The 26,913-nt window shown below is 40.5% G+C and overlaps 2 protein-coding genes across 6 annotated transcripts; one reads left to right on the plus strand and one right to left on the minus strand.

The window, feature by feature from the left end:
• Positions 1 to 355: 355 nt before the first annotated feature.
• LOC144053871 (uncharacterized protein C3orf20-like) lies at positions 356 to 14,205 on the minus strand. Of its 5 annotated transcripts, none has more exons than XM_077568729.1 (17): positions 13,878 to 14,205; positions 13,713 to 13,786; positions 12,464 to 12,804; positions 10,139 to 10,168; positions 9,930 to 9,983; positions 9,746 to 9,851; positions 9,411 to 9,611; positions 8,206 to 8,355; positions 8,011 to 8,128; positions 6,947 to 7,072; positions 6,630 to 6,786; positions 5,562 to 5,754; positions 5,200 to 5,277; positions 3,867 to 4,224; positions 2,556 to 2,672; positions 998 to 1,096; positions 356 to 921 (listed from the first exon to the last, which is right to left on the minus strand). In XM_077568729.1, the coding sequence occupies exons 1-17, from the start codon at positions 13,929 to 13,931 to the stop codon at positions 871 to 873; spliced, it is 2,307 nt and encodes a 768-aa protein (XP_077424855.1). In that variant the 5' UTR covers positions 13,932 to 14,205; the 3' UTR covers positions 356 to 870. The 5 variants fall into 5 exon arrangements, with proteins under 5 accessions (XP_077424855.1, XP_077424853.1, XP_077424857.1 ...); XM_077568727.1 differs by having other exon boundaries at positions 998 to 1,140; XM_077568731.1 differs by having other exon boundaries at positions 998 to 1,140; positions 12,464 to 12,599; positions 13,878 to 13,923.
• LOC144053872 (methionine aminopeptidase 2-like) lies at positions 13,972 to 25,533 on the plus strand. Its single transcript, XM_077568732.1, has 12 exons — positions 13,972 to 14,312; positions 15,539 to 15,640; positions 17,705 to 17,812; positions 17,879 to 17,941; positions 18,804 to 18,906; positions 18,988 to 19,149; positions 19,501 to 19,682; positions 20,847 to 20,941; positions 21,022 to 21,118; positions 21,209 to 21,312; positions 22,815 to 22,930; positions 23,501 to 25,533. Exons 1-12 carry the CDS (start codon positions 14,294 to 14,296, stop codon positions 23,751 to 23,753), a joined length of 1,404 nt encoding a protein of 467 aa, XP_077424858.1. The 5' UTR covers positions 13,972 to 14,293; the 3' UTR covers positions 23,754 to 25,533.
• Positions 25,534 to 26,913: the final 1,380 nt, after the last annotated feature.

The raw sequence follows: 26,913 nt of genomic DNA on the forward strand, positions 1-26,913 counted from the left end.
ATCAACCTAAACCTAAAATATTCTACAAGTAATCTTAATCAATGTGTCAAAACTCAAAGTCTCCGCATAAATGTCTATAGAATTGTGAGCTATTTTAGACGCAGGCACATTTGCTTAGTTTTCAAAAGGTACCATGAAAAAAAAAATCTGCAGTTCAATTGACCAAAACTGAATTGTGTAATCCTTGACAATATGTCTATTTTTTGTTGGCGTCAATCATTCCATGGTAGGCAAATATCATCCCCGTTACTATTTTTAGCACCTTTTACGAGCACTGCCACATGAAATAAAGCTTACATGTCTATATTTGCTGCATTAGTGAGGAAGTGCAACTCACGGCAAACAACTGCTGGCGTTTTCAGTGTTGCAAGTTTTAATCATCGCGCAGTTTGACCGAGAACAGAAAGTAAAACAGATGCCATGTGATCATTTTTACAGGTCAGTTGAGGCCAAACTCGTTTTTGATTTTTTATCTCAGCTGTTAGTCAAACTTTACATCACCTGCATGCAAAATCAAACGAGATCCTAAACGAGAGCTGTGCAAAGATAATCAGTTTGATTGACACTAGCCAAAGAGGTATTCGTGTATTAATGGCCCATGCAACAGTCAGCGACAAGGTTTGAAAGTAAACATTTATTGCCCTGGTGTTCTTCCCTATGAGAAGTTGAAAAGTGCTTCCCACGCTACATTTCCGATAGCACCCTAATTCTATTGCCGGGAATTTTAGACACACCAAAGCTGATGAAAGACTCATTTGGTCACCGGGTTGGTCACCTCCTCTGATTCAGTCACACGTCTCGGCGACATATTCTTTTTCCGGCGAGTGAGTCAATGTGGCGTCATTGGTTAGCGTGACCGATTCTTCCACTTTATTTGCATTGGAGACTTCCGAGGCACTCACGCTGACCTTTGCACTCTCGCTGCAAGCACAAAGGAAGGAAGGATGAGGCGCAATGTCTTTTTCAGGCTGACTTTGCGATGCCGGCGCAGTCCTACCTGAATTTGTAATCCGGAGGGAGGCTGACACCCAACCTGTAGTCCTCCCTGGTTCTGGAAATTTGCCTTTGAAGGTCCAAGACGGAGAAAGTGCGACCACTGGAGACGTAGCCCAAAAACATCAGTTGCCCTCGGATGTACATCTAACACATTGACATTACATTACTTTTGAAGTGACTTCATGTATTTTTAGTTGATCAGTTGTTACATTAAATTCAAATAAAAAGCAACCGCTGATTTTTTATTTATTTAAATTCAGTTAACTCATTCACTGCCATTGACGGCTGTAGACGTAAAAAATTCATTTGAAATATTTCCATTAGTTAAATTTTTTTTCTACTTTTGCTAACAAGAGTATGAAAACTTAGGAAAAAAAATATTGTAAATTTAGAACAGATTAATCGTTTGTTAACTAGTGAAGTCATGTGATTAATTACAATTAAAAATTTTAATCACCTGACGGGCCTATTTAAAAAAAAAAAGGGGCATTTAATCGTAATTAATCGCATGATAATTTTATATCTGTTGTAAATGTACAGTAAAAAAATTCTAGTTTTTTATTAAAAAATTAATAAAATGAAAAAATGTTCAATATTTCACATGAATTTTTGACGTTTGTAGGCGTCAATGGCAGTGAATGAGTTAAACTCCATTTATTTATTTTTTTTTTGCTTATAATGTCCAGACTCCCCCCCAAAAACAACAAATATTGTATGGTGTGTTTTTTTTAAATAAGCAAAATAGCACTCTTATAGTAGAATTTTGTACTTTATAAAAATATCACGAATCATCAAAATCATAGGTGCAAGTTGTCCACCAGAGGTCAGTAAAATCCAATCACGTAGGCCCACACAAGGAAGTGCTGTATTGTTCACTGATGTGACTGGAGAGCCGATAGGCCAAGACTTTTGAAGCCGCGAGGCCGCCATATTGCTCCTCCCAAGAAGCGTTTCTTTGACATTTGCAGTGTCAAAATTGGAGACTATTTGAGACAGTACTCCATAGAAACAGCATGATTTGTGGTGTTTTAAATGTATTAAACATAAACAACAGGACTTAAGACATTTTACAACTTGCCTTAAATACATTGTGCTGTATACATTTTAGGCTTAATGATGTTTACAGGAGGAAACTTGTGGGGTTTTTTTTAAATGAAAGAATTATAACTGTAGGTCAACAAAAGATGCCTCTGCCAAAATCTAATATTGGGGTCTAAGAAACTGAGCGATAAAAGAAAAAGGGGGTCTTCAAAGCAGCACATACCGTCCACTTGTTCATTTAAAAAAAAAAAATGTTTTACTTGTTAAAAAATAGTGACCACCCCGCCAACTAAAAATTATACTGGGAGGCGGTATTAAAATAGTTTGAATTTTATAAAAATATATTAAAAACTCAACATAAAAAAAAAACACTTATACTTCTAGAAAATGACTTTGGAAACTTTCTGATACTTTGAGACTTTTACTCAAATACTGTATGGCTTTCAGATATTTTATACAAGACTATTATTTTTCCCGTATGTGGTGCAGGTGCCCCCTAATGTTGTGCCCACACTGACCAGGATCATGCCGGCGGCGACGTTGTGTCGATGCTGCAAGAGGATGTTGTCCACCGGGCAGCCCAACGCCCCCGTGGACACTTCGTACCTCAACAGGCGAAACGAGTCCATCTGGCACTGAATGGCGAAAGAGTGTGTTGATTTGTTCCGACTGATGTCAAGAGCAGGTAAAGTACAGTGGTGGGAAGTATCGAGTACAAATGTTGAGTATTGGACATTTTGCCGACTGGTCGCAGTAAGAATATTTTTCATCATTGTTTTAATTGATCAAAACGGTATATCATTTTTTACACCAGCACATTTCAGTCCGTACTTTTATTTATTTATTATTACTTAAGTAAAGGAGTGGAATCAGTGTTAGTATCTGTATTTCTTTTTAAGTACTTTTAAGAGTACTTTTTTCCACCTCTGCTCACTTTTTGTTAGGGGTGGCAAATCCAGGTAAGCAGCAGGTAAACGAGCACCATGGGAGCTAGCTAGCTAGCACTTGAAAGTAAAAACTGTGGCAGTTTGGCTTCAGCCCCTGATGCTAGCTAGATAGCTCCCTAGCAGGTAAACGAGCATCATGGGGGCTAGCTAGCTAACATTTTAAAGTAAAAACCCTGCCACAGTTTGGCTTTAGCCCCTGATGCTAGCTAGCTAGCTCCCTAGCAGGTAAACGAGCACCAGGGGAGCCAGCTAGTATGTTAGCTAGCTAGCACCTGGGGCTAAACTAAAGCAAAACTGTGGCAAGGTTTTTACTTTCTAGACTTGGATTTGCCACCTCTGCTTTTTGTTCAAAGTGTCGTGTTGAAACAGGTATTTTTACATACCTCAGTAAAATTCATATTTACCATAGTGATACAGCTCATTTCAGTTAGCTTTTTTTTTTAATTTTTTTTATTACTTTTAATTAAGTAAAGGAGTTCAAACTACTTTTACTTTAATAAATAGCATTTTTCCCAATGTGCCAAGGTAGTAAAATAATATAATTGATGGGGGAAAAAAATAATATATTTTTTTACATACAGTACAGTAAATACATTTCAGAAATGATACCGTTTTACTTTTACCTCAGTAAAGAAATCGAATCAGTACTTTAACTTTTAGCGCTGTCGTTTTTAAACATGTATCTGTACTTCTGTACAAAGGTGAATATTTGTTTCCAATATTTTCTCTGGTACCAATTGCATCATTATTTAAAAACTAATATTTAAATCAAGATTGAAGTTAAAACGAACAGCCAGCCCAGTTCAGACGAAGCTTTGCCGTCTATGGTCGTCATTGGCGGTGAATGAGTTGAGCATAAACAATGAAATGTGTCCTTGTCACCTGAGCGCAGGGCATGGTCCTCTTCCTGTTGCTCTTGCGGTAGAGCTGCTGGATGGCGTCGTGCTCCAGCGTGACGCCGGGTTTGACGGGCAGCGTGACCACCACCACCAGGATCTGCTGGCTGTGCCGCGGCTGGCCCGTGATGAAGGCGTCGTACTCGGCGTCCAGCAGCTCGGGCATCAGCGTGGTGCTGCAGCAGCACCGTTTGGGCGCGTGACCTTTCAGCCGCTTGAGCAGCGACGCCCGCAGCAGCAGCGGGCACACGGTCAGCGGCACCGAGGGCACCAGCAGGGACCGCACGGGGACGCGAGGCAGGTTGCACAGACGCAAGTCGGGGTGGTCCGGGAGGACCACTAACCTGGCGAGCGCGAGTCGGTTAGAACACGCGCAGAAGGCAGACAATCAACTTGTTTTATGCAACATCGGCTGTGTTGGGAATCATTCACCAGTTGCAAAGTCCCTGAACAGGCATTTTGATGTAGTGGACCGAAAATGTTCCCTCCTCCCAAATCACTGTATCAAGACTTTCATCTGGTGCCCTATACTAGTGTTCATTTCGAAAACTCAACCCAAAACAATTTTGTAAGCATACGAAAACTAGACTCGACTGGACGCTTGCTAACAGAGTTCTCCAAAGAAGAGGCAGAACACGCTTTCTGACAATGAAAAAGACAAAATGTTCAACCGAAGCGTATCATTTCATCTCAATTTTGCTAGCTTAATGCTATCACAATCACAATTATCAATCTGGCTGGCGAGGTTACAAACACACGGAACAGACAGGAAGTGGATTCACAATGAAAGGTTAAAAAAAAAAAAAGCAAATTATAGTTATAACGTAACATTAACGACTATAACGTTCCAGCAATAATGTTAATCCGACCGCTAACTAATGCTGGCTAATTTACTAGCTCATAGCATGGACACGTAGTAGCCACTTGTTGATATACTGTCATTGTGTGTAAAGTTGTTTTTCTTTATTTATAGTCGACTAAATGTTAATTAAATAAAAACGGGATGAGGTTGACTAACTGGTAAAAACTAACAAGCATGATTGAAACTGGACAAAAACTGAGACTAAATTTAAAAATGGCAAACAAAATGAACACGAGACTGTACACCGTAGGTGACTTTAGTTCTGAAGCTATCACGTAATTAAATATTCCTTAATTACTATATGACTTTTTTAAATTGATTGTGGACTACATCGATTGCCAAGATCTTGAATGTGACCCCTGACGGGCTTGACCTTTCCTCACTGTAGATTTTGAACATTCTAGAAAAATAGAAACCGCTAGAAAGTGACGCCCAGCACAGCCGCGGTCGGTCTTACTCCTGTTTGATGTTTCCATGGATACGAAGAGGTCCGATCTGTATCATACTGTGCTCCTTTGTGTTTTTGGCGGGTACCCTGAAACATTCACAATGCATTTCGTTAGCACCCAAAATTAAGCAAATGTCATGAAAAATTCATATTAAAGGGATACCCGACTCGTTGAGCCATTTTCAATAGTAAGAAGATCATATTTTGCCTAAGATGAATGTGACAACGTCATTATTTTTATGAACAATTAAAACCTTTCAAAACAAATTTGGCCACTTGTTGACTTGAATATGAATTCCTTTAATGGAAAGTAAGATGACATTTTGAATTAAATACGACTAATGCAGCCAAAGCGCTACTCGTCAGCTTACCTTGTCTTGGCGGGAGCTTCCCGCGGCGCTTTCTTTGCGTGCGGATCGAGCTTTTCCGGCCCTTTGTCCTTGGCCTTGGCGAGCTTGGCGTGGGCCCGCTCAGGTGACTTTTTGGCAGCCAGCGCTGACGCGTGGGCCCGTTTCTTGTGCTTGCCCTTTGAGGTCTTTGGCTTTTTCTCACCACGTCTGATACCTGCACGTGGACACCGCACACAGAGGACCAAATTGCTGGCGTTTCGGAGATCCGTGTTCTAAATGCTGTAACTCGAGTGCTGGCTTTTAACTCTTTGACTGCCAAAAACGTTAAATAACGTTTAGTAAAATCCTATGGAGTACCAAAGACGTTAAAAGACGTTTGTTTCAAAACAGAGGTGAAACTAACCATTTTCTATTGTTGATTACTGAAAAACGGAACAAGGTAGAAACAACCTTTTTTTTCTGATGAAAGATGAGAGTCCAATCTTTCATTTGGTAGTACGTGTGTTTCCATAGTCCAAACACATAATTTTCTGTGGACCTTGAAAGATCAGTCAAAATGCTTAAATCGGCTGGCACCCACGGTATCCCTTTTCTGAAAACGTCTGGCAGTCAAAGAGTTAAAGAGGAAGTCAACCCCCAATTCTTTTTTTTGACAATAAGAAATTCTATGCAGCCCCACTGGTCTAGTAAATATTCCATTTATTATTGCTTTAGTGGAGAATATGAGTTAAGCATCAAAATTCAGCTGTTTTTATCAATCTCAAAGGGGCGGCCATTTTGCCACTTGCTTTCGACTGAAGATGTTTCTCAGGTAACAACCAATCACAGCGCGGCTTCAGAAAACAGGTGAGCTGTGATTGGTCGTTGCCTGAGCCACTGTGATGTCATCATCGGTCGGCAGCAAGTGGCAAAATGGCCGCCCCCCTGAGATGGATAAAAACAGCTGGATTTTGCTTCATAACTCATATTTCACAAATACAATATTAATGAGAATGTCATGTTTAGACTAGTGAGGTCACATCTCACATATTATTGTCAAGAAATGTTTGCGGTTGATTTGACATGTTTGAAGTGACTTATTGCAGGTACCGGTGGCGGTGCGATAATAGTCCAGCCACGCGTCCAGGATGTCTCGTACTTTCTTGCGAAGTTTGGGCACCTCGGCCATCACGTGACATCCTTTCTTCCAACGCGACGCCAAGGTGCCCTCGGCCGCCGCCACCTCCGGGATCGTCTGGTCGTCGTCCTGAGACGGGTGACACGGTCACCTTGCGTACGTGCGTCACCCCCAATTTTTGTCATTTGATGTGTATTCGAATTGTGTCTACTTTGTAGTTTGTTGACCACCTTCAAATAAAAAAAATCACATTTTCAGAAAACATAAGGAAAAAGTTTCTCAGTCTCACCGTCGCCACTTCCTTTGGCGGGTACGGGACGGCCGTGAGTGGGAGCTGAACTTTGTTGTCGTCACACTTGAAGAACAGCAGCGCCGACGTGCCGCTGAGCAGTCGCATCGAGATGCCCTTTGCCAGCTGCGCAACACACACACATACATTTTACACACCTTACTGCTTGGAGAAATTGGCACAAATTGCCACTTAACTCATTCATACACAAAAACGTTTAAAATGTTTTTTGACACTTTGTCCGTCACTCCCAAAAACGTATTTATACGTTTTATTTTATTTGTTTATTTTATTTTATGCAAGAGCATACAGAAGGCTCTGATGCAGCTTCTGACATGAAGAGATGGCTTAAAGCAATTATTAAAATGCCTCACCTGGCACCGCAAACTTTGTTACTGTGCTTAACTCATTCAAACCCAAAAACAGGGAAATACGTTTTTATAATACTTTGTCCTTCCCTCCCAAAAACATGTTTAGATGAGTCTCTTCAGGGGAAAAAAGTATAGAAAATAGCGTTAGCATATAGCCAAGTTTCATCGATATTCACATTCCTGTTTAGAACGCTGTCAAAAAAGAGCGTGTTGCAACATGGCCCTGGCTGGTTTCTTATACTCTGTATGCTCTTGCATGAAAAATATTTTCTTATGCAAGAGCATATAAAAAAGCAATGGTAGTTATAACAAAAACGGGAGGCAGGTGGCAGCAAAGTATAAGAGATCAAGCAGGGCCATGTTGCAAAAAAGCTCTTTTTGACAGTGTTTTCAACATGTTTGTGAATAATGAGAAAACTGCAAAACGGAAACAGATAAAAATATACTTTTTTTCCTGATGAAAGAAGAGACTCCAATCTTTGTTTTGGTGGGTTTTTATAGCAATAGAACAGAATATTCTGTGGGCCTTGCAAAATCGGCCAAAATCAAGTAAAACAGCTAGGAGCGAAGGGGGTTGCTCCAGTCAAAAATGACTGCGAGTCAATGAGTTCACGTCCTTTTTCTTGTGTATACAAAATGCACCGACAGGTGAAGCTTTAACAACACGGAAGGTGGTGGAATTCAAAAGTTCACCTTGATGATAATCTTCTCCTGTTCTTCGTTGGTTTTCCAGCACCACTCCTTCTTGAGGTTGCCTTCCCGGTCGCACATGAAGCCGCCGTGCTGGTCCCACAAAGCCGTCACCACGGAGCTGGAAGGACATGGTTTGAACACGCTCCATAAAAAAAAATACCAGCAAATCCAATCAAGCATGCGCGGCCAAGCCACCTGACAGGATGCGAGACGGAACCGTGTCCAAACATGGTGACGGTGGCCAGGATGACGGGACTGTGGCAGTCGCTGAACACGTTGGTGCAGAAGCCCCCCGATGGAAGACCCGATGGGCTGTGGCACACGGCCAGGTTGCCTGACGGGTAGCTGAGGGCGCGGCGTTGAGGGGCAACAGCGTCGCAACAAATGATTTACAACCTGCATTCCGATATTTGGCTCCGTCAAATTGAAATTGTTGTTCTGTTTGTGGATGTAAACGTTTTTCGGCCAATCACATTTCAGCCATGTGTTGTTGCCGTGCCAATTTAATCTGCCCAGTGCCTTGACAATTACTAATCTAATACAGGCTTTCTGAAGGTATTGGCAAATCGAATTCGAAATTTGTCACCTCAACTCATTCACTGCTATTGACGGCTATAAACGTCAAAAATTCATTTGAACTATTTCCATTAGTTTAACTTAAACAAGAGTATGAAAACCTAGAGAAAAAAATTGTGGTGCATTAAGAACAGATATAACATTTGTGATTAATCGAGAGTTGACTAGTGAAGTCATGCGATTAACTCTTTGACTGCCAGACGTTTTCAGAAAAGGGATGCCAGCCGATTTAAGCATTTTGACTGATCTTTCAAGGTCCACAGAAAATTATGTGTTTGGACTATGGAAACACACATACTACCAAATGAAAGATTGGACTCTCATCTTTTATCAGGAAAAAAAAGTTTGTTTCTACCTTATTCCGTTCTTCAGTAATCAACAATAGAAAATGGTTAGTTTCACCTCTGTTTTGAAACAAACGTCTTTTAACGTCTTTGGCACTCCTCCATAGGATTTTACTAAACGTTGTTTAACGTTTTTGGCAGTCAAAGAGTTAATTACGATTACAAATTTTAATCGCCTGATGCCCCTAATTTTCTATAATCTTTTCAAAAAAGATATATTTTTTTAATGAATATATATTTTTTAATAAACTTTTTTTTAATCATAATTAATCGCATGACTTCACTAGTTAACTCACGATTAATCAAAAAATGTGTATCTGTTCTAATACAATAAAAAAAAAATCTAGGTTTTCATACTCTTGTTAACAAAAATGAGAAAAAAAATGTTAAACTAATAGAAATAGTTCCAAAATATATATTTTCAAAGTCTATTGCTGTCAATGGCAGTGAATGAGTTCATATATGGCGTGCAAAGGATACTATATGAAGGAGGTTCCGTTGGTGACCCTGCAATGTAGTCTCTTGAGTGGCGGGGCCCGCTGAGGTTTGACGTCGTCCGCGACGCTGTCGGCTTCGCTGGCCGCACTTAGTAGACTGCGGGTCTTGACTCCAACCTTGGCGTCCACGTAGTGACGGAGGATGGGAGAGCTTGGCACCTGATCCAACACTCGCGGTTTGATGCTGGACCGTGGACAAATGTCAGAATCGTCATTCCAATTCAATCCCAGGCACAACTTCAAGGAAATTTTAATTTCTTTGCGATAACGTTGCGATGATAACTTCATGCCACGTGATGCGTTTCATTTCAAACTGACAGCAGTGGACTTGCGCTGGCCTTGAGTCTTTCCACCACCCACTGGCACAAACCCCTGGAAGGAGGCGTGGCTTCAACCAAGGCCTGGAGCGGCAAAGCGTACCAATCTGGACAAAGCAGAGTCGCGCTCAGAAGACGACAAGCAAGTCAAAACGCGGACGGACAGCGAGCGCTCTGGCACCCACCTGGATCCTGATTGCTGCTGGAGATTATCTCCTCCATGAGTGTGGGGCTGACGGCTGAGTGGGGGCAAATTTCACATTGGGCATGAGAGCAACATACACCGCGCGCAAACAATAAACAAACGTTTGAGATGGCAGGTGCTTGCACACAAAAATTGCCTTTCACCCAAAAAATGTTTGTGTTGAAGCACATTCACTGACGACGTACTTACCAGAGTCGTCATTAAGTATAGCAGCGTCATCTAATGAGGGAAAAATACAATATCATCATAAAGCTTGCTTTGGCTTGTCGATGAATTGAACAACGAGCAACTTTAGTAGAGATAGACCGATAATCCAGGCCAATTATCGGCGCCGATAATTGACGAATATCGGTGTCGGCCTTTTATAAAAAACGGCCGATTGAAGGTAAATCTAAAACAATTTTAATCTCAGGCACCTTCGTTTTTGTTTGACATTAAAACTAAGAAATGTGAAGGTTTACGATTTCAGGCATTTTAAAATTTGGGCAAAAAATATCTACTGTAGAAAATTGCTTAAGTTTCCAATTAACTTTTTAAGACATACTTTGTCTACTACTACTAATAATAATAATAACTCCCTGAACCTTTTGTTAGAAATTTAAAAGGATAATGTCTTAGACAAAAATAAAATAAACTTCTACATTTTGAAGAGTCTGAATAATTGTTGAATAAACATGCTTTAGGACAGAGGTCCCCAACCCTGGTCCTCAGGGACCGGTATCCAGCCTGTTTTCCATGCCTCCCACAGCCAACACAGGTGATTCATATCATCAGCTAATCAGCAATCTCTGGAGAAGGCTGATAACGATCTCCACCTGTGTTGGCTGTGGGAGACATGGAAAACAGGCTGGATACCGACCGGTCCCTGAGGACCAGGGTTGGGGACCTCTGCTTTAAGACATTACAACAGAGTCAAGATCAGCATTTGTATTATAAAAAGTTTTGACGTTGACTGCCAAAAACGTTAAATGACGTTTAGTAAAAACCTACGGAGGGCTACCAAGGACGTTAAAAGACATTCTCCAATTTTTTATTCTTTTGGGGGGAAACGAGTGGAGGAAAGCCTTGGCCAGCTGTGGTGAAAGTTTCAAGCAGATCTAGTTAGCCTAATGACTATTTTTGGCCCCTAGATGGCAGCAATGACTCTCTTTTGACAAGATTGGGTAGGCGTCAGTAGAAGACGTGAGGCGGAGCTAGAGGGGACAATGGCTGGGGAAGGGAAGAGAACATGAGAACAGACCGGTTGCAATCAGCTCACGCTCGAGCAGTTTTTTTCAAAGATGAAAAGCATCGACCAACGCTAAAGAGCACATTGATGACGACGATGATCATCATCGATGATGATGATGATGGTGACTCCGAGGTTGGAAGCGTTGACGCGGCAGTAGAAGACATGAGGCGGGGCTAGATGGCTGAGGAAGCGAACAATGGCGACCGGTTGCAAGCAGCTCACACTTGGGAATTTTTTTCAAAGACGAAAGGCATCGACCAACGCTAAAGAGCACATTGATGACGACGATGATCATCATCGATGATGATGATGGTGACTCCGAGGTTGACGCTGAAGTTGGAAGCGCTGACGCGGCGGCTATGACGACGTCCTAAAGGTTCACGGGCTAGCGATGCTAACACCGGAAAACGCGGAGCACAACCGAGCACGCTCAGGCGGACGTTCAAACGGACGACGGAGAGTGCCCCGAGTCCAATGCATATTCATCGGAGGAGTGTGTACAGTCTGCTACTTGCTTTTTATTCCCCGGAAAAAAAGGCCATCAAGAAAGTGTAACGTCTGCAGGCGAAACGGACAATCGAAGTGAAACGTATCTGTTGTGCAAATCCTGCTCCCTCTCCTTGCACGCAGGGCAGTGTTACAAAAAGAAAAACCGTATTTGAAACATCCACATAATTGTAAATAGTACCACAGTTGCACACATTTGTAAATAGTTTGCGAAATTGTTTTGTCAAATTGTTACACTGTTGAATGGAAATAAACGTATTTTGCAAACTAAAAACACTTTTTCATTGTTGGTGAAAGCGTTTTACAGAAGTAAAGCACTGTTTAGGTGTTTGTGGCATCATTCATGGACAAAAAGAAGTGTAGAATTCACTAGAGTGCATGAAATAACATCGTTTCACAAAAAGCTTGTTTTCTCCGCTTTTTGTTTCAAAACAGAGCATTTCGGTGAAACTAACATTTTCTATTGTTGATTACTGAAGAACGGAATAAGGTAGAAACAAACAAGTCACACAACACAACATTTTCTGTGGACCTTGAAAGATCAGTCAAAATGCTTAAATCGGTTGGCACTGGCGACTTCCCGTTTCTGAAAACGTCTGGCAGTCAAAGAGTTAATATACCCCCCTTCGACCCCCCCCCCCTCCTTTTTTTAATGAAAATTAATATCGGCTTCAAATATCAGTTATCGGCCTCCTTGACTACTGATAAATCATTGGTATCGGCCCTGAAAAAAACCCTTATCGGTCTATCTCTAATGAATAGCAAGCTGGCCTGACCTGTTGCGTCTTGGTTTGTTTTTGAGGCTTTCTTCTGAGACTTTATCCTCCTGGCCGCTTTGAGTCGGGCCGCATCTTTGTCCGATTTGTGCAGCTTGAGCGCGCCGTCGGCCGTGTAGTTGAGGATGTCGCCCACCTGCAGGGAGACGCCCCGATTACGGTAGAACAGGCGACCCAATTCGTTCAGCAAGCGAGGGGCGGCCCGCTTCTGGCTGGCCAGCGGGTCCTCGTTCTCATCTTCTGCCGAATCATCTTCACATGTTTCCTCCTTGGTTGAAGTCTCCGGAAAATCGTCACTTTTGATTTTTTTCAGAAGCTTCAAGTGTTTGCCATTTTCAGACCTGTCAGACCGGAAAACATACACTAGAAGCAAAAAAAACTCACTGGACATCTTATTAGGGACGTTTAAACAAACCTCAAAACATCTCAAAACATCTCAAACTCAGACAACACACATACCCTGATGGTAGGGTGACCTGAAAATTGAATACTGTATAACCTACAATTAATTCTCAGAGGAACTATTTATAACTAATTCAATCACGAGTCAATTTGGTAACCAGTGGTTGTGTTATTACTTTAGCTAATGCTAAATACAAGGCTCAAAACTAGGGGTGGGAATCTTTGACTGTCTCCCGATCCCATTCCGATTTTTGGGTCTGCAATTCGATTCAAAACGATTTTCGATACAAAATTATTTGATTGACAATGATTTCTACTTCAGTTATAGATGTGCAAAGAATCGTCATGATCTACTCCAGTCGTTTCGCTAATGCTAATTAGCGCGCTACTCGCGGTACTTTTATCATTCAAAAGAACAGCTATTCATACAAAACGCTTCACGAATGTATACAGAGAAGCATGTTAACATTACTCACCAGCATACGCTTTAGCTACGCTGCAAAAAAAAATACTTTTATTGGCATAACTTGTTTGGGACTTTTTCCTTCTACTCTCTAATGTGACTACAACTTAACAGAATACGCGGAACCACACCGCCCCTAAGTGGCCAAATCGTGTACAACAAGAACAGCAGTCCCAACTTAGGCACACACAAACAAAGGCAAAACAGTATAAAATAATTTAAATTAACGAATGGCATAGATCTATAGATATTAGCTAAGCTTTCATTCTGTTTTCGCGTGCGTGTGTGTGTGTGTGTGTGTGTGTGTGTGTGTGTATTATGTAGTGCAGGTGTACCTAATGTTGTGGCCGGTCGCAATGCTTCATTTCACGAAACGTACCGTACCTTTTTTCCTTCTTCTCTTCTTTAGGTTTCACTACAGTCACAACTTTGCCCTTCTTACTTCGCGGTGGTGCAGGCTGCAACAACACACAAACAAAAGAGCTCCATTTATCATGCAGACAAGTCAACTCGCAGTCGTATGAAGTGAGAGCGAGAAAAGCGGCCCACCTGGTCGAAGAAATAAATGGGGTAAGGGGACAAGAGCGTCGTCAGCGAAGTCATGTGGAGGAGGCGAGAAGTGAGCTGAGCTTTTGACGACTACGGCGGCTTCTCTCACGAGTGCCGCCGAGCCGCGTCACCAAGCGTCACCAAGAGACACAAAGCGGACATCGTCAGGGCTGTTTTCAGCCCCGACGTCCCTCCCACACCCCGAGCGACTCTAGTGCGACCCGCGGCCACAACTGGGACGCCAGGAAGCGCTCGGGAGCGTCCAATACAATCAAATTTGTTGCTCGCTGGCAAAGTTGGAGTCGAGACGTCACCTGTGTGGTGAAGCAGTGCCATTGCAAGTCTACAGAGGGCGCTGCAGGAAAAAATAACATTACAGTGCTGGACACCAATTCTGCCTACCAACAATGGAGTAGATGCCACGAACTTGCGCTAGTAATTTACATTTGTTTTTATAACTTCTCAAGCCCTTAGTATGTTGCAGCATAACCTTTTGCTATTTTTCTCTCTCCATTTTTTCTTCTTTGTTTCTCTTTTTTCTATATATTTGTTTGCTTTGATCTATATTTGTTCATGTTATCTTGAGTGATTGTTTCAACGCTATGGATATTGTTGTTACAATATTGTAAAGTTGTGTTATCTGCTTGCAATTAAAAACAAAAAAAAAACACTATTTCCGACTTCCGAGTTTCACACATCGGCGTCGTTTCCTATCACTGATGGCTGCGTTCCAACACTCGCACCCCCTCCCCCTTCCCCTCCTCCCAACAGCGCGCTCTCACGGCCGCACCCGTCGACGAGAACGCGCAACCGAGGGGTACAAAGGGACACGGCCCAAAAGTCGGAAACAAAGCTGATGTGTGAAAACCAGGAACTCGGAAATCCCGCCTCCTCCGTGGCATATATCCCAGTCTGCCCAGCAACAATTAGCTGCGTAAATGTGTAATGGAATATAATTACCCGTAATTTTAGTGGACCCCCGTTATTCACGAGCGATAAGGGCTGCAGCCTGCGAAGAGCAAAAATCTGCGAGAAATTGATTGCAATTGCAAATGCATTGGAACAGTAATTTAAAAAAGTCCACCCCCCGCACCCCCCCCCAAAAAAAAGTCATTAAAACAGGGGTTTATGGTCAATAAGTGTATTTCCACCACCACAAGCGTTCAGAAAAAAATTTATAAAAATAATGGGTGGGAAATCCGCGAGTATGCAGGGGTCCATTTTATATTAAAATGTATTTTATTATAATTTATGATAAACACTTTATGTGTGTTTTAACACTTTATTTGAAAAGTGTGTGTAATGAAAGCTTTTACATGGGAACAATAGATTTGAAAAATGGGTGTTGAAATCAAGTTTGTGTGTTAAAACACCCACATTTTATGTGACAGCAAGTTTAAGTGTTCAACCCTTCCCGTTGGGGAAAAAAGTGTCAATAATTGCTGTGATCAATTATTTTTTTTGCCTCAGGATTTTTCCATCAGCACGCTGCATTGATCAACACATGCAGTACACAATGTGGCCACTTGGCGGCTCGCAAGCATAGCGCTCGCTCTTTCTTTCTCTCTCTCTCTCTCTCGCTCTCTCACTCCTTCTTTCCTCCTCGCACTCTTTTTCTCTCACCCCTTCTCACGTTTTCACTGACTTCATTTGTGTCCGAGCTCTCATGTCGGAGCTTCAACTTTTGAACGGAGAGCACCAGGACGAGGACGCAGTCGAGGAGTTGAGGAGGAAGAGGAGAAGGAGGAGGAAGATGAATCAAGGTGAGGGTCATCATGCATGTTCAATGTGGCGCGGACGACGAACTTGACATTTTCAATTCAATTCAACTTGTTTTTCTGGAGGCACACACTCACTGGACACTTGCTTAGGTACAGAACAATATAAGCGCTGTGTCGCTTTACATTAGAGATGAATTCTTTATGAATTCGAATTCATAATAATTAAGGTCATCGAGAATGAAATGCGGCAGGGAGTCATAACACACAGTAGACCATCATTACTTGCGAGTAATAGGTACTGGCCTGACACACGAAAAGCGAAAATCCGCGTAGAGACTAATCGATGCCTATAAAAATGTACGCAAGTACATTCACTTTAACCTCTTGGGGGGGAAATCTGCTCTTTTTCCAGAGTCATTTATTTATTTATTTTTTCATATTTTTTTAGTTTGTCTTTCAGAGTATTTTTCTGTTTTCATGGAAATTTTTTTCTGTTTTTTCATAAAATTGGAAAATAATATGTTTTTAAAAACAGCAAAACAATTATTCTAAAAATCAATAACTCAAAAAACACACATAAAACAACAATTTCATAAAAGAGGAAGAAAACTTCACTGAACAGAAACTAGGGGGGAAAACTCAAAATGAACTCATTCACTGCCATTGACAGCTATAGACGTCAAAAATTCATTTAAACTATTTCTATTAGTTTAACTTTTATTTCCATTTTTTTAACAGGAGTATGAAAACCTAGAAAAAAATGTGCATTTAAAACAGATATAAAATTTGTGATTAATCGTGAGTTAACTAGTGAAGTCATGCGATTAAATATGATTACAAATTTTAATCGCCTGATGCCCCTAATTTTTAATAATATTTTCAAAAATATATATATATTAATTTATATTTAAAACATTTTTAACTATCTTTTTTTTAATCATAATTAATCGCATGACTTCACTAGTATACTCACGAGTAATCACAAACTTTATATCTGCTCTAATACAATAAAAAAAATCTAGGTTTTCACACTCTTGTTAACAAAAGTGGGAAAAATGTTAAACGAGGAGAAATAGTTCAAATGAATTTTTGACGTCTATAGCCGTCAATGGCAGTGAATGAGTTAAATTACCCATAAGAACTAGATATATTTTTCCAATTGAATGCTATACATTTGTGCATAAAAAAAATATCATTTAAAAATATTACAAAGTAAAAAGCATGCGGGGGTCGACTTTATTAACCTGTATGTAACACCCGCATTGCAAAGTGATGCCCTCGCATTCTGTCATGAATGCCACTTTTGCCTGTAAAAGGTTTCAACATCCACACTTTTTGTTGATTCTGCCCACAAGGATTAGATGTTCCATCATCCACACTTTTTCCCACTAAATGATTTCAACACTCACACATTCATTTCAACCTCGCAGGGGCTTTGGATGTTGCAACATCCGTAATTTTCGTGATTAAAAAAAAAAGAAACTAATAATGAAAGTAATAAAAACGAAACCTAAAGTGTTTTCGAAATAAATAACAGCAGTAAACTAACAAACCTGCTCTGAAAACAAATTCAACAAATAACAAAACTGTATAGTGAAAATTCCCAAATTATCATCGCCCTGTTCAACACACTCACACTTTTCCCACAGAAAGGTTCCAACACCCGCACTTTTTGTTTCATGAGTGATGGATGTGGGTTTTACAACAAAGTGTAAAGAATCGTCACATGGCCGTATAGTGCAGCGCGTGCATCTTTGACGTCTAGCGCAGCTTCACCAGCAAAAGACGCTCGGTCCAACAATCCGTCCAGCGCAATGTGACGAATGGATCGCGTGTCTTTGAGGACAATGTCTCCTCATCTTGAGAAACGATGCACAGGCCCTGCCAACTTTCTCTCATTTGATGCATTTTCTTCCATGCACAAACGCTCAACTCGCAGCATCTGCGTGTGTGTGTGTGTGTGTGCTTTTGTTTTTTCAAATTATTTCGCCGGGAAAAGTGCAGCTGTTGAAGCAACCAATTCCAAGCGGGTCTGATGAAATATCGAGGCGCACGTTTAAACCTTTCCGGAAGAAAAGTGTGTGTTGAGCCGTTTTGACTTTGCAGCCGCGGGGTCGAACGATGCCGAGGGGGATGACGCAGAAGTCGCACGGCAGCTGGAGACCACAACGCTGGAGGACAAAGACGAGCGGGACGAGGACGGCCAAGAAGAAGGTAAATCGTCATCGTCATGGCGACACACTTAGGTCAGACATTAACTTGGAATGACGCTTTCGGCAGGTAAGGACGGAGACAACGCAACTGCCAAGAGGAAGAAAAAGAAGAAGAAAAACAAGAGAGGATGTAAGTGCGTCGTCTTAGCAACGTTTATAGTCCGCTATTTACAGTACAAGTCCACAATATTGTAGCAACCTTTAGGGGTGGGTAGCGGGTTGGGTAGTTTCCGACGGTCTGGACGGGCCATGAAGGCATCACTGACTGTTGTTGAGCCTGCTGTTTTGCTTCTTGAAAACTGTTGTTTAAAAAGAGCTGCTAGCTCCATACTTGGCCTGATTATTTCACCATCGTTACATTATATATATAAAAAAAAACTTAAAAAATCAGAGATAGCAGGCCAAGGATGAAACTTTATTGATGATTTGTCGTTTCATTTTAATAACCGGGAATCGCTATGCATCACCGTAAGAGCTGAAAAATATTGCAAGCAATAATCAAAAACCGTGTACATGAACAAACAGAAGTGCTAATAAAAAAACTATTTTATAAAAAAAAAAGTATTTTATCTCTTCGCAGGGGCTACCAATATAAAACAGGACATTCCTCGAAGCTCCGCAACAAACTTACCTAACGTACTTGCGCTATCAAGTTATCTTATGTACAAACAGCACTAAACCGAAAGTGTCTCTTAAAAACAAAAGCTATAGCCCAAAACCGGAAGTGACGGCTTACAATGCACATTTCAAATGTCAAAATAAATACAATCTATAAAAAATATATATATATATATATATATATATGTTGTTTATTTGTTGTTACATTGACAAGATTTGTTACAAAATTGTCAATTTGTATTCTGTCAATAAAAAAATGAATTTCAAAATAAATACAATCAATACTGCGGTAAGAAAATATAATGATGGTTATTGACAGAACAATTTGTGAGCGTGTTTCCTTTCCTCTCTCTCTTCCTGTATGTGGGCCACAGTGAAGGGACAGACTGACCCTCCCTCCGTCCCCATTTGCCAGCTTTATCCCAACGGTGACTTCCCCAAGGGAGAGGAGTGTGAATATCCGCCCTCCAAAGACGGGTACATCCACGCCCTCCCCCATTTTATGCTTATTTGTACTCATTAGGTGGTAGCTAATAATGTGCGGGGGCCCATGGTCAGGCGCAGTGCGACGTGGCGGACGTCCAGCGAGGAGAAGCGAGCTCTGGACTCGGCCAACCAGGAGATGTGGAGCGACTTCAGGCAGGCGGCCGAGGCTCATCGCCAGGTTCGCGCCTACGTCCGGAGCTGGATCAAACCAGGCATGAGCATGATTGACATCTGGTGAGCTCCCATGCTCCGTGAAGATCTTGTTTCGAGTAACCGGCTGTGGATTGTTTAAGCGTCTTAAACTAGCGCCAAACTGCAATTGTGAACAGAAAAACGGGGAGAAGTGGCAGTAAAACAGGCCAAAATCCAGATGTAAAGCAGGTCACGAGGCTAATTTCATACTAGCTGTGCAAAAACCAGAAAGGAACACCATGAAGAGGTTAAGAACAAAAATGTTTTGTTCTGATCGTGTCCTTCCATTTCCAAGCACCCCTCCAAATTTGAAGATCATTTTGAGTTGCCATAGAACAGGTCATGTGATCTTCAGACTCTTGATGCCTGATGTGTTGCTTGTTTTTGTGCCAGCGAGAAGCTGGAAGATTGCTCGAGGAGGCTGATTAAGGAGAACGGGCTGAAGGCGGGCTTGGCCTTCCCCACCGGCTGCTCCATCAATCACTGCGCCGCCCACTACACGCCAAACGCGGGAGACCCCACCATGCTACGCTACGACGACGTCTGCAAAATAGACTTTGGAACGCACATCAACGGTAAAAGCCAGTCCATTCGGCAAATGTGACAGATTCTACCTAGCAACAAGAAGCCATGTTTTTGGAATTTACCAGAGGAAGCTACTAGGGGTGTCAACATTAGTGGGTTCACTTTGAGTTGATTTAAAGTTCCTTTAATGCCACTCTTTTTTTTTAACATGGGATTAATGACCGCCCCATACTTGGCTTGCCTGTACTGGGGGAATTCCAGTTGCAATGCAGCAAAATTTCATCAACATTTAGCAGTAAGGTAAAAATAGTATGGAGGACCAAAACTGCCAAAATAATAACAAAAAAATAACTTAATTAAAAAAATATGATTCAAAAAATAAATATATAAATATAATTAAATATTAGTCAATTAAATAAAAATGCTCTGCTCACATTTATTTTTAGAATCTCATTTTTTTTATTTTCTATTTATTTCTATTTTTATTTATGTAACTATGTATACATTAGGGGTGTCAAAATTAGTGCGTTAATATTGAGTTAACTTTAAGTTCTTTTAACTCGTGATTAATGACCGCCCCTTACTTGGAAAGCCTTTACTAGGGGAATTTAATAAAAAATGCATATAATTGTGGAGACTGGAGTCAAGTTATATTTTACAATTGTAAAAATGTGCAGAATTACTTAATTAGTTACTTCATGTTAAAAATTAGATAGCTCTTAATATGAAAAGGAAAATGAACTGAGCTGTCACTGTCTTACAAATGCAATTATGCCATCTAGTGGCAGAAAAATGACCAACACAAATCAATATCACACTTGTTTTTTAACTGTACAGCACATCTTTTTAATTTTAACTAAATGTTATGAATTATTATGAAATTACTGTATCAATGACTAAAAGATGCAGCCATATTTCTATTTAACATTTTTTTCCACTTTTATGTTAAGAGTATGAAAACTTAATGAAAAATATTTATTGTACATTTTACATTTAGAACAGATATCAAGTTTGTGATTAACCGTGAGTTAACTATTGAAGTCATGCGATTAATTACGATTAAATGTTTTAATCGCATGACAAGTATGCAAATCAGGAGTGAATGTTATAGTTTTTCTGGTATGTAGCTTAGCTAAGTGGTGCAGCGCCATTTATGATTGATATTGAAATGATATTCAATGTAATGTTTTTTTTTTGTGTGCTTTCCCTGCCAGGTCGGATAATCGATTGCGCCTTCACAGTCACTTTCAATCCAAAATACGACAAACTGCTGGAAGCTGTGAAAGATGCGACAAACACCGGCATCAAGGTAACCCCACCTCCCCCACCCTCGTTTGTTTTGTGTAACAAAAGACACGTGCCAACATGCCGTCCGTGTGCACGCTCCAGTGCGCAGGTATCGACGTGCGCCTGTGCGACGTCGGAGAGACCATTCAGGAGGTGATGGAGTCCTACGAAGTGGACATCGATGGCAAAACGTATCAAGGTGATGATGAGCACGCAGGTCATCGGTATTTTCTTGCACGGATGCGCTGACGCTTTTCATTTGCGCTCAACTGGCCGTCTCCTGTTGCAGTCAAGCCGATCAGGAACCTCAACGGTCATTCCATTGGACAGTACAGGATACACTCGGGGAAGACCGTCCCCATCGTGAAAGGCGGAGAGGCCACTCGGATGGAGGTGAGTGCACAAGCGGTACACAAAAGCAGGCAAAAGTCTCAATTTGGGGGGAATTTAAGTAAATGAGTTTGTTTTTTTATTCCTGGAAAAGCTGGTCATGGGGGTGGGGGTGGGGGTGGGGGTGTGCTTGGCCTGGTGTCTCCATAAATCTTGGATATAATTGGAAGAAAAGCGTCAAGTCGAGGTTACGCCGCGGTCGCCCCGACAGATCCCTCTCACCCTCGTCAGCACTTTAATTACGCCTTTAATGGAATGAAATTAGCTGCCGCATGGGCTCGTTTTTCTACCACGTCTGTAAATTGGCTGCTGGAGCCAAGATGAGGACGAGGACCTCAAGGTCCTTGCGTGGCTCCTTGCTGCAGTGTGGCAAGTGGAGGTGACTTTATCTGGACACAAATGATTTGAATTGGCAAGCTGCAGCGTCAAGCCTTTCTACCTTAAGTGTGTACTGCACTCGACTGGCCTGGACAACACAACAGGCCTGCTGATGTGGCAACTTTGCATCGAAGCCTACTTAGCTAAGTGTGTGTGTGTGTGTGTGTGTGTGTGTGTGTGTGTTTGCAGTGGTTGGGTGGGCCAAGAGGCTGCAAGGGGTTAGATTATCAAAGTCAGTGTTATCAGCTCACGTGAAGAAGAGCTGCATGCTGATTCACGCTCACAATGTTTTTTCATTTAGAAATGTGTGGTGCTAGATTATGGAGGACCATGGCTGCCGTAATTAAAAATAAATAAATGACTAAATAAACGAATGAAAGTGAAAATTTAAAACAGATATAAAAATATAATTCAAAAAAATAAATAAAAACAACATATATATATATATAATTTATTGATTCCAAAAAATTATTTACTATATTTATATATTTATTTTTACTTTTATTTATTTATTTAGGAATATATATTTTTTGTTGTAGCTGTTTTTATTTCCATTTTGATAATTATTTTTATGTTTAATTTTTGAATTATATTTTTATATCCGTTTTTATTTTCACTTTTATTCATTTATTTTTGCCATTTTGGTCCTCCATACTAGATAACCACCAGAGGCCCATCAGGTATCATCCAATTGTTTATAATATTCTATGTTACATAAATTATCTTTTTAACAAACAAAAATCACCTTACTTCCAAATAAAAGACTGTTTTAACCTTTTTGTGTGGTTGCAAACACAAAATTTGATATTAATGGCGATTAAAGAAGCTAAAAGAGATGATGCTAATGAATGCTAACACAATTCATCTGTGGAAACTTCAGCTAAAAATCGCCACACACAACTTTGAATGGCAGCGTTAGCATGAGTGCTAATGCTCACATTGCAAAAGGTTTCCTGGCTGGTCCACCAATATGACATGACAGCTGACGGAGGTTACAAGCCTGTGTACTGCAGACACGCGATGCTTCTGAAGCTATTTTTAAAAGGGCTGCATATTGTGGCTTTTATGCTCATAAGACATTCTGGATGTGTATTTTTTTCCCCCGTGTTGTTGTTGTTGTTCCTCAGGAAGGTGAAGCTTACGCCATCGAGACATTCGGCAGCACAGGCCGCGGCGCAGTCTACGACGATATGGAGTGCTCACATTACATGAAAAATTTCAACGTGGGACATGTGCCCATAAGGTTTGGCTTGGAACTAAATAATAGATAATTGTGTTTAAAAAAAAAAAAAAAGAGAGAAAAAGGTAGTATCGAGGGCCAAAATTGCCAGAAGTTAATAAATACATAAAAAGTGAAAATAAAAACTCAAATGAAAAATATAATTAAAAAATGAAATACCAAAAAATAATATAAGTGTATATAAAAACATCAAAAATAGGTATAGGTCTAAAGAGTTACATAAATAAAAGAAAAAATACATTAACATATATATATATATATATATATATATATATATATATATATATATATATATATAAATAAAAATGTGAGCAGACCATTTTTATTTATTGACTAATATTTAATTATATTTATTTTTGTCTTTCCACTGTCTTTTTTTTAATTTGTAATATTTATATATGTATAGTTGACAATATCATTGCGCATGTGTAAATAATACACTCCCATGATTCAATATTACAGTCATTGTATTGAGTGACATACTGATTTTCAACAACCGCCCGGCCTTGCCTTCGATTTGTGATGAAAGACCGAAATACTGAGACACGACTTTTCATCTTGGCACCGCCGCAGACTACCGCGGAGCAAGCACCTGCTCAACGTGATCAACGAAAACTTCGACACGCTGGCGTTCTGCCGCCGCTGGTTGGACCGGCTGGGCGAGAGCAAGTACCTGCTGGCGCTGAAGAATCTGTGTGACCTGGGCATCGTGGACCCGTACCCGCCTCTGTGCGACATCAAGGGCAGCTACACGGCGCAGTACGAGCACACCATCCTGCTCAGGCCCACCTGCAAGGAGGTGGTCAGTCGGGGCCGCGACTACTAAGACAAAAGACACGCCAGGCTGATACAATGCTAATAATTCCCGGGTTAACAGGTTTCCATCCAATTTATTAGATTTTTTTAAAAAGCGAATTTACTAAAAATGTGCAAAACGGACATGTGACTTATCTGTTCTTCTTTTGCGAATATTGAGAAGGGACTCCGCCTATGTAGATGGCGGTATACACCATAGAGATGTTATCCACCAGTAATTTAAAAGAAGAAAAAAGACCAGGAAGTAAAGTTAAGCAAAGTTTTTGTTTTTGTAATTCTTGATAAACCGTAGAGTTTCTTTGCTGTTTTCTATCTAAATTAGCATTAATATTTGCTTCTTTAATTAATTCCAAAAATATTTCAGTTTCGTCGCCCCCCCCCCCCAAACATACCTTACTTTATCGTCCTACATTGCTTTGTAACTACAAACGTACGTGTGACGTAATATTCGGTCAAAACGTGCGACGTGTATCCGGTCTTTCCAGTTTCTTCCTTTATTCGATGCGCTTCAAAATCCACCCCCTCTAAGCATAAAACGTTTGTTTGTTTTGCGAATTTTAGGCCCTTTTTAGAATTTCTAGTGTTTCCATTTAGTTTTATTTTTGTATTTCTTGAAAATCCAAATAAAAATGGGTGGATGGAAACCTGCTTGGGTTGGGAACCATTTACCTCCGTATTAGTGGTGGGCCTACCGCTTAAAAGCAATGAGCCTCATCTACAACCGAATTCTTTGACGAAATTGTATCTTCATTTGGGCAAACGAACAGTCCTTGAGAGCCGCTATCCTGCCTGTTTTAGATGTCTCCCTCCTCCAACACACCCGACTCAAATGATCAGCTCATTAGCAAGTTCTGAAGCCTGTTAACAATCCTGATCAGGTGTGTTGGAGGAGGGAAACATCGAAAACAAGCAGGACAGCAGCTCTCTAAAGACCAGGGATTTGTGCTTTTGTTTACTTCTCCAAATGAAACTTAAGTATACACATAATATATATAATACACGCACACAGTCACACAATATGTAAGTTAGACACAATACTGAGTGTTGGTGAACTACTTTTAGGAAACATGCAACAAGAAATATATGCAAAAGATCATGCCAAAAAATGTTTGCTGTTTTTACCTTGTTCGAATTCTGAAACTCCGTCAAAGCGCATCTGAAGTCGTCTCAATGTTGGGGGAAATTTATTTGAGTCGTTCAATGAGAAAAAGTAAAACTCGTTACATTGCTTTTTAAATTCTCTTAACTCATCAGAAAATACTTTTTAGAAGGCCATTCCGACTTCAAATGATCTTCTATGAGATTCCATGCTCTTGAGATGGTGAATTTAGGGTCTTTGTTAGCTAACAAACCAACGTTATTCACAATGTATGTAGTAAATCTATATACAGAATATGAGTTGTGATTTTTATTTTTATTGAATGACTGAAATATGTTTATCATATTATGATTTAGTGGACGGGTAAATGCTGTGAAAAGTGTACATGTTGAAAGAAAACCTGGAAAAGTGTGAAACAACCACATCCCGCGTAGCTGTAATAAATAATAACACATCGTGTTTTACACATTTCAGAAAGCAATAGCAAGAAAAAACATTGGCTCAAGTAATCAATAAAATCCACTTTGATTAAAAAAAAAAAGCTCTCATTGCAACATAATATCTGACATTAGTCTATGCATATTTGTAGAGAAATAAAGTCCAATTTTGTTTAGAGTCAAATGCATATTTTTAAAATGACTCCTGAATGAAAGGCGTATTACATAAATAAAAGTTGTATTTTTCAAATGCACTTGATAAATGATTTTCTTCCCTCGTTTAATTTTGATTTTGATGTAATAGGATGACGTTATCTTGAAAAAATACAAAATTACAAATACACAATTTTCATCTTGACAAAACACATGTTCGTTTACATTTTGAATTTCTCTATTGAAAACATGCAACTTTATTCTCAGATCTTTTTCTTTTCGTTGTCATGGTCGATCTCTTTTGTTCAGTCTAAAGGGGGCGACAACATGAACCCATCAGCCATATTGGAGGCTTCAGTTAAGCAGCATTTGTGTTTTTGGAATGTGAGAGGAAGCCCAAGTAGCTGCAAGCATGCCAACTCCACACAGGAAGGATGAAGCTCAGATTCGAACCCGGCCGGCACCGTTTTGCTTTTAAAAAATGCTGTGCTATGCTATCTTTCACACTCCTGCGCGAGGCTATTCGTAGTCCTTTGCTGCAGCCTTAATCACAATTTTGTCCTTTGCGTACAAACTTCCCTCCCACAGACAAGGGTCATGACCTCCAATCTCATCTCAATCCATTTTTGCCTGGAACTTTTAGAGGAATTTTTCAACCATCAACCACCAGCCACTTATGCAAAATCGTTTCATCAAAATCGTCAAAAAGGAGAATAACAACTTGCCTGGTTTTGTCCACGTTGGTGACTTTGTGGCCACGTCCTACCGCAGTCCGCAGTCTCTCTGCAGAATGTGGACGATCTTACGTCCCAGACTGGACAACCACGCCGAGACGTGACTTTTGCCGTTCTCTACCGTTTTTTTACATTCTGGACCTGGATTTGCCAACTACGTATTTACTTTAGCATTTTATTGTTTATTAAATAGTGTTTCAGTTGATTACACTTTCACAGTAAACACTTAATATACTGCTTTATTTTAGCTACTTTCAAGTTTGATGGTGTCAAACTAGTTTTTTTCCCTTTGGGACTAAGCTATGGGCTGACAAAATGAAGCTCCTCCCACCACTTCAACAAAAGTGCATGGCACCAAATTGCTACCAGATGGCGCCAAAGCAACAATTTTATATTAGATATGGCTTTGGCATGAGCACAAAAATTTAGATTTTCAGCATGCAGACTTCCTTCATTTATTGCTGGGGTTACAGTCCAAAAAATAGGTCGAATAATGTGATTTACTGTAAAAAAACAAACAAAAAAAACACTGCCAGAATAAGAATAGGCTACAGTACAACACTGCTGTACTGTGAGATGTACAGTATATGATTGGTCAACAATCAACATTATTGGCAGGAATAGAGGGCCCCAAAAATCTTATTTTGGCCCCATGGCGGCGAGGGCCGGCTCTGAATACGCCGCCGCCCGGTTTAAAGAGCACGTGTGAACTTTTTCGGGTTTCTTCTAAAAGTCTTTCAGCAAAGT

This window comes from Vanacampus margaritifer, chromosome 6 (assembly GCF_051991255.1).
Source record: "Vanacampus margaritifer isolate UIUO_Vmar chromosome 6, RoL_Vmar_1.0, whole genome shotgun sequence".
Taxonomy (NCBI): Eukaryota; Metazoa; Chordata; class Actinopteri; order Syngnathiformes; family Syngnathidae; genus Vanacampus; species Vanacampus margaritifer.

What these genes read in the sequence shown, in the direction of transcription:
- LOC144053871 (XM_077568727.1), bottom strand. Translation starts at nt 13,931, where the DNA reads ATGACTTCGCTGACGACGCTCTTGTCCCCTTACCCCATTTATTTCTTC. An exon ending in GAAGAGAAGAAGGAAAAAAG is followed by an intron (nt 12,805 to 13,712) that starts GTACGGTACGTT and finishes CCGGTCTGACAG; the next exon opens with GTCTGAAAATGGCAAACACT. An exon ending in GGACCATGCCCTGCGCTCAG is followed by an intron (nt 2,673 to 3,866) that starts GTGACAAGGACA and finishes TTCGCCATTCAG; the next exon opens with TGCCAGATGGACTCGTTTCG.
- LOC144053872 (XM_077568732.1), top strand. An exon ending in GAAGAAAAACAAGAGAGGAT is followed by an intron (nt 17,942 to 18,803) that starts GTAAGTGCGTCG and finishes TGTGGGCCACAG; the next exon opens with TGAAGGGACAGACTGACCCT. An exon ending in CGATGGCAAAACGTATCAAG is followed by an intron (nt 21,119 to 21,208) that starts GTGATGATGAGC and finishes CTCCTGTTGCAG; the next exon opens with TCAAGCCGATCAGGAACCTC.